This window comes from Tupaia chinensis, unplaced genomic scaffold, assembly GCF_000334495.1.
Source record: "Tupaia chinensis unplaced genomic scaffold, TupChi_1.0 Scaffold000374_1, whole genome shotgun sequence".
NCBI lineage: Eukaryota > Metazoa > Chordata > Mammalia > Scandentia > Tupaiidae > Tupaia > Tupaia belangeri.
The window spans coordinates 146,185-154,244 of NW_006159872.1; the positions used below are offsets into that span (position 1 = coordinate 146,185).

General features: G+C 37.4%; 1 protein-coding gene across 3 annotated transcripts in view; it reads left to right on the forward strand.

Moving 5' to 3' along the window:
• Positions 1-8,060, forward strand: part of ASH1L (ASH1 like histone lysine methyltransferase) — a 266,220-nt gene that overhangs the window by 43,919 nt on the left and 214,241 nt on the right. For all 3 annotated transcript variants that reach the window (XM_027773787.1, XM_027773788.1, XM_006153395.3), the window contains exon 2: positions 1,527-2,047. In XM_027773787.1, the coding sequence (XP_027629588.1) occupies positions 1,628-2,047 (420 nt within the window). In that variant the 5' untranslated portion in view covers positions 1,527-1,627. The remainder of the gene's footprint in view (positions 1-1,526; positions 2,048-8,060) is intronic.

Sequence of the window (8,060 nt, forward strand, 5' to 3'; positions counted from 1 at the left end):
CCATGGCGGGCACTTGACCCATAGTTAGTCATATGGGAGTGTCTAGCGCCTTAACCACCATGTCATCTGCTGGTCCTTCCATTATTAATACTTTTGATGCCACAAAAAAGGGGTGTATTTTTGGGGGTTTTGACAGATAATATAGTGTAGATTGTATCAATCACCACTGTGGTATCTAGAGTAGCACTTTTTTATCAAATTAATTCTTCTGTATTATAACATATGAATATTCAAAGAAACGATGGTAATTAAGCACATTGGGGCCAGCAGGTGGAGTGGTGGTTAAGATACTAGACTCCCACATGGCTGACCACGGTCCTGGACCTGGCGATTTCCTCTCTCTATATCTCTCTCTCTCTGGTCAAATTAAAAAAAATAATAATAAAAAATAAAAGTATAAATAAGTAATTCTAAAAAGAAAAAAAAGAAGACTAGAATGTATCTGTGTTAGGTTTCATCATTAGAGAGTTAAAAAATTTTTGATTTTCTCAGTTTTCTTGATTTCCGGACTGTCAAACCCATCATGGAAAAGATAGGACTTTGTATTTTCTTTTTTTCCCTAAAGGATTATTTTATTTAACTTTATTTATTCTTTTTAATTTTGACTAGAGAAGAATAAGAGTGAGAATAATCTGGTTTCCTATTTCCTTTATGTATGAGAACAGCGGGATGCCTTGTATAAATTCTGAGATATATTACCTATTGTAGAATAATAAATTGGCCTGGTTTAAACATTTTTATGTATTTGGGAAATTGACACATGCATACTGACTTTTATATTAGGAAAACTTGTAAAAAATAAACTTCTTCATTTTCAAAGCATATGTAATTGTTATTAATTTATATAAATATGTGTTTAATGTTTGCCTTTCTCATTAGTGTATAAGCCTTTAAGTTTAGAAATTGGTTATGTTTTGTTGAATACTATATTTCCAGGGTATAGGACAATGCCTGGCGCATGATAGGTACACAGAAGTATTTTTGAATGAATGAATCAGTGAGTTCAGAGTTGAAGTGTATGCTAATAATGGAGATGATTCCACCTTACAGTCTTAACCTAAAAAACCTGGCAGTGTTTCATATAATGTTGGAACACTGAAAACAGCCTAAACAATTTTTTTACCTTCAATAAAACATTTATTCAACTGAAATGTAGGAAATAAATTCCTTCGAAACCCAGGAGTGCTAAAATGTATGCAGTTATTTTATCTTAGACCACATTTGCTTAACTATTAGTTGCAGCTACTTCTTGGTTGATATATAATTGTAGTCTTAAGTTTTCATTTGCACCATACCACTACACTTTGTTCATTTTATCTGTAGAATGATAAACTTCTTATGAAATTTTAAATATATTTGTGATTGAATGAATTTAAATCTATTCTGAATTACATTTTTGTTTTACTTGAACTGTTATTTTGGGTGATTTGTTTACTTCCTTGTCTCTCTTCCCCTAATACCCATTTCTCACATTAACCACTAGTGGCTTTTTTTCTGATAAATTTTTGTTATGGTCTGTCCTGCAGAGAAAGAGATGCTGGTTTCAAGTTTTGGAGATCCCTGTTTTTTATGGAACACAGTTCTATAAAATTTTCATAAGATTCCTTGGCAATAACATACGCTTGTGATGGACCCTAGAAATACTGCTATGTTAGGATTGGGTTCTGATTCCGAAGGTTTTTCAAGAAAGAGTCCTTCTGTCATCAATACTGGTACACTGGTCAGCAAGAGAGAAGTAGAGTTAGAGAACCACACAAAGGAAGAAGAGGACCTTCGCAAACGGAATCGGGAAAGAAGCATTGAAGCAGAGAAAGATGATGATTTGACTGATGCACAGCAACAGTTTTCAGTGAAAGAAACAAACTTTTCAGAGGGAAATTTAAAATTAAAAATTGGCCTTCAGGCTAAGAGAACTAAAAAACCTCCAAAGAACTTGGAGAACTATGTATGTCGACCTGCCATAAAAACAACTATCAAGCACCCAAGGAAAGCACTTAAAAGTGGGAAGATGACAGATGAAAAGAATGAACACTGTCCTTCAAAACGGGTGAGTAGAATTTCTAACAATATGTGGTCATTGACAGTATTTGGGTTCTTTATTAATTTTTATGTGTAACCTGCCTATCTGTCCTGGGATATTTGGTTTTAGTCTGTGTTTTTCCCAAATAGTCTGTATTGGGACCTAAAATAGGCTCTGAGACTTGTTGAAGGTATAAGTAGTAGCATTACCATGTACAAATTCATATGTATTTGTATCTGTAAAAATGTGTCAAATGTTTTAAATATTTTATATACTCAAATTGATGCTTCTAATGTGGCATAGTGGAAAGAATATTAAAATTGTAGTTATAATACCTAGATTTCAATCTTGCCTTCCTGTTAAACAGTGAGACTATGGACATTATTTTTTTTCTGGACATACTACTATCAGAGAAGAACCTGAGACTCAAAGATATTAAAATTACCTACCTTCCAGGATGGTTGACAGGATCATATTAACATATGTTGAAAGCTTTTATTGAACGAATTGTTCTAAAAAGTATTAATTCTTTTTTAAAAATGTTTCTTAATTTTATTTATTTATTTATTATGGTTTTATAACTTTATTTGAAAATCAGCAGTTAGTTCTCATCCACATTGACTGTTTGTAGATTTCTGAATGTGGAAACAGGTATATAGGTCACCAGAGTGTAGAGCTTGTTGGGTGAATCTTCATCCTCATTTCGTTTTCTGGACAACCGCACACAGATTCAATATGGGACATTCCTTATTCCTTTGGCTTAGACAGCTTTGTTGAGCCTGGTATCAATGCGCCCATCTGGAGTCCCCATCTCTTTCATGGCAAATTTCTGGATTTCTTTGAGTGCCCGAGGGGCACGTTTCTTGAAGCCCATGCCATGGATGCACTTGTGAATGTTGATGGTGTATTCCCGGGTCACCACCTTGTTGATGGCAGAACGGCCCTTCTTCTTGCCACCCTTCTTTGCGGGGGCCATTCTGCCGGGCCTAAGCTGGAAAGCTTAATTATATTTATTACTGTTATTTAATTTTTATGGCACATACACTCACCCAAGAGAAACAGTGAACGAGAGAGAGAGAGCGGGGGAAGGTGAGAAAGCAAGCTGCCAGGTCTGGGACTTGAACTGTACTTGGCCACGTGGGAGTCCAGCACCTTAACCAGCATACCACCTGGTGGCCCCAAAAGTATTAACTCTGATTATTGTTTCTCATAAGGCAAGTTAACATATTAAAAATGCCCCCCTTTCCCACCAGCCATCCAAATATGTGTAGTTTAATTTTGTCCTTTATATTGTATCATGTGTTGACCACAAGTTTTAGTCACCCTCTGCAATATTTAATTTCAGATTGTAGGAACCATGTGTGTCCACACGTTTTAAATTATATGTGTACCTAAATAAGGCAACAGAGGCAGGTAGAAAAGAGCTGTACTAACAATTTTAGAATATTTTTTACTATGTGAAATGACTTGGTTTTTAGTGTTAATTCTTTGCTCTTAAGTTCACTTGTTATCAGAAGCCATGTTTGTAGACTTTGGCATCTAGAATTTTTTTTTTGGAAAGGTTTTCGCTATAGGGCTTCTGCGCTTACCAGACAGACAAAGAGAGACAGACAGACAGAAAGCGAGAAATCACCCCCCGGGGGGGATGGCCACACCACAATCCCTTCTCCTCCATTCTCCTCTCGGGATCTTGGGCACGCACGCGCACACGCATCCAGCGTGAGTTTTAAGCCACCGGGTCTGGGATGCAAACCGCGGTTGACTATGTGGGAGTCCAGCGACATAGCCATTACGCTAACTGCTGGTCCCGGCATCTAGAAATTTTTAATAGTTGCTGTTCTATTCAAGATGACTGAATTATAAGATAGTTTGGGATGATTTGTTGATAAAATCTGCTGTGAGTTAATGAGGGGGGAAATGGGTGTTGTACTGTTCTTGCAAACAATCAAGTAAATGAATTTTGAGTAAGTTGGTTAACCTATTCAGAGTCTTATTTTCCTTATTTTTGATATGAAAAGAAGTATTTTTTTCCTATTGGCTTCATAAGTTTTCATAGAAATAAATAAAATACTAACCTAAACCTTTTTACTTCAAACATTGCTATATCTTTTTTTTTTTTTTTTTTTTGGCATAAATAACTTTAAAGGTTCCAGGATGATTGCCTTTAATAATATTCCCATAATTTTTTTAGTTTCTTTTTAAAAGTTTATTCTATAGAGAGAGACACAAAGATAAAACACTCAAGGCAGAATTTTGGTGCTGTGATCCACCCCTAGCCTCAGCCAGCCCTGGATCATGGCCATATGGGACCCCTGTTAGACAACACAGTAACTTTGCTGTGTGGGTCTGCCTCTCAGTGTGGTATTTTATCACTGCTTCACTGTCTCGCTTCTCCATGGTTGTATTTTAACTAGTCAGTGCTAGTTATGAGGTTTTATACCCAAAAGATTTCACCTTTGGTACTTAATTTTACATTCATATGTAAGTAACTTTGGTGCCGTATATCCTATTTATAGTAGAGTGCAGTCTATGGTTTCTGAGGGAAGGTATTTGTATACTTAGAAAATTGTTAGTTGATAGGGTGATTGTTTATTTTTCCAAAAGTTACTTGTGCCTATTATGGTGACCATAAAAAGGATATGGAAAGGATATGGAAAGTAGAGTCAGAGTAAAATTGTACATAGACAAGTTTGTTTATCTTACTGGGCTTTGGTTTTATTTATTTATTTATTATGTTTTTACTTTTCTTAATTTTTTATTTAACTTTATTCACTTATTTATTCATTTGTTGTTTTCAATTTGACCAGAGAGGGACAAGAGAAAGAGAAAGTGAGAAAGCAAGCCACCAGGTCCAGGACTCAAACAGTGGTTGTTGGCCATGTAGGAATCCAGCACCTTTAACCACCATGCCACCTACCGGCCCTGTTTTTTTTTTTTTTTTTTTTTTTTTTTTTATAACATAGGACTTAAAAAAAAAATTATTTTATTTAACTTTACTTATTTATTTGTTTTAATTTTACCAGAGAGGGATGGAGCAGGGGGAGGGGGACAGTGAGAAAGTAAGCCACAAGATCTGGGAGTCGAACCTCGGTTGGCCTGTGAGAGTCCAGCGCCTTTAACTAACTCCCAATATAACATAGGACTGTTGATATCTATTTTACATGGTGGTGTGTTGTATTTATTTATTTATTTATTTATTTATTTATTTATTTTTTTGGGGGGGGATAGGTTTTTGCTATAGGGTGCGTGTGCTCACCAGAAAGACAGAGACAGACAGAGAGACAGAAAGAAATCACGCCCCCAGGGGCGTGGCCACTCTGCAGTACCTTGTCTTCCATTTTCCTCTCGGGATCTTGGGCACAAACTCACGCCCAGCATGAGTTAAAGCCACCGGGTCCAGGACTTCAACAGCGGTTGACTACGGGGGAGTCCAGCAATATAGCCATTACGCCAACTGCTGGTTCCTGGTTAATCTTATTAATTATTATTTTTAAGAGATTTTTTTTACAGAGCACATGTACTTGCCAAAAAGACAGAGAGAGAAAGAGAGACAGAAAGCGAGAAATCACCCCCCAGGGAATGGCTGCCCCCCCACACCTTTTTCTCTATTTTCTTGGGATCTTGGGCACACACGCACGCGTACCTGGTGTGAGTTTTAAGCCATGGAGTCCAGGACTCAAACTATGATCAACCATATGAGAGTCCAGTGATGTAACCATGTGCCATCTGCTGGACCCATATTATTATTATTTTAATTTGACCCGAGAGAGACAAAGGGAAAGCAAAGTAAGAAAGTAAGCCGCCAGGTCTGAGACTCAAACTGTGGTCAGGCATGTGGGAGTCCCGTGCTTTAGCCACTGCACCACCTGCCAGCCCCCTTACATGGTGATTTTGAGAGTTAATATATTTAATATCTTGCATGTGATAGGTCCTTTTGAATGTTCTATTTTCCTTATTACAGCCTATGATAGGGCTTCACAAAATGGAATCTCTAAAACAGTTTTAGTGTATGTGGTTGCTCTCAGAATATGATAGTGTGTACAGAATTTTGTGTTGCTTTGGATGCATTTTTAAAATTTAATTTAATTTATTATTACCATTATTTTATTTTTAAAAAATTGATCAGAGAGAGAAAGTGAGAAAGCAAGCCACCGGGGCTAGGACTTAAACCATGATTGGCCATGTAGGAGTCTAGTGTCTTAATCACTATACCACCCACTGGCCTCTGGATACAATTTATTATTTATTTATTTATTTATTTATTTATTTATTTATTTATTTATTTATTTCAGGTGAGGTGGCACCCTCAACAGAGTCTAACACTTAGATTCTGCCAAGCCTTTCCAGTCAGCTAGGATCATGGGCACAAATGTGCAGCATCTGTTTATAGATTGTTCAGGGAATCAAATCCTTGTTTTTTTATATGGACCTATCATGGCTTAAGCAGCATTTTAACCACTGTGCTACTGAGCTGGCCCTGGCTGGGTGTTTATGTAGCTCTCACCAGCTTTCAAAAGGGTTCATGAATCTGATACGGTTAAGGAGGGAAAGATGAATGTTTATCAGGTCTTTTGGTTGACTGAGAAAGCTTGGGGGTTTTGTTTTATGTTAAAGCAAGACTTTCCCAAATGCAACCAAAATATTTGTTTCACCTTGGTTCTCTAGAGGAGGTTGATTTTATGTCAGTGCCAGTTAGGATAAATCAGAGGCCTCACTTTTTTAGTAAAAACATGGAAAAATAGGGGGCCAGAAGTTGGTGCAATGGCTATGTCTATGGATTCACATGTAGTATACCGCAGTTTGAGTCCCGGAACTGGTGGCTTAAACTCATGCTGGGCGTGTGTGTGTGCATGTCCACCCATGATCCCAAGAGGAGAATGGAGGAGAAGGGATTGAGGTGTGGCCATCCCCTCTGGAGGGGTAATATCTTGCTTTCTGTCTCTGTTTCTTTCTGTCTTTCTGGCAAGTGCATGTGCCCTATAGCAAAAACCTCTCAAAAATAAAGCAACATGGAAAAATAGATTATATAATTTGTCTTCTAAAAAATTTTTTTTAATTTAATTTCATTTATTATTATTACTGTTTTCTTAATTCACCAGAGAAAGACAGAAAAAGGAAAATGAGAAAGCAAGCCACCAGGTCCAGGCCTCAAACCACTGTTAGCCATGTGAGAGTCCACCACACCACCTGCTGGCCCTATATATAATTTGTCTTAAAAGAATTTTTCCAGCAGTGTTCAGAGGTCAAAAATAAGACTCCCTTAAAAATATATAAATAATTATTATTACTTTTAAAATTATTTTATTTAACTTTATTATTTATTTTAATTTGACTAGAGAAGGACAGAGAGAGAGAGAGAGGGAGGGAGAGGGAAAGTGAGAAAGCAAGCCACCAGGTCCAGGACTTGAACCAATAGTCAGCCATGTGGGAGTCGAATGCCTTAACCAACATACCACCTGCTCGCCCCCAAAAATATATAAATTATCTACCATTAGAGTAGGAATTGAATAATCACATTTTTACTGTTTATATAATTTTTAAAAGCAAAACTCAAATTTAGTTCCATAAGTGAAGTTTTCCCTTTCTTGAACTATGCAATATATCCTGAAATGTATAGTAATATAGTCTTGCACTCAGTTAAGAATGATTTAAAGGGGATCAGCAGATGGCATGGTGGTTAAGGTGCTGGACACTCCCACATGGCTGACCATGGTTTGAGCCCCAAACCTGGTGGCTTGCTTTCTCACTTTCCCTCTCCCTCCCTCTCTCTCTCTCTCTCTCTCTGCATGTGTCTCTCTGGTCAAATTAAAATAAATTAATGAGTAAATTAAGTTATTTTTAAAAATCTATTAAAAAAAAAGAATGATTGGGGAACCAGCAGTTAGTGTAATGGCTATGTCGCTGCGGTTCATAGTCGACTGCGGTTCGCATCCCGCACCCGGTGGCTTAAAACACGCCAGGCGCGTGTGCGTGTGTGCCCAAGATCCCAAGAGGAGAATGGAGGAGAAGGGATTGCGGCGTGACCATCCCCCCTGGGGGG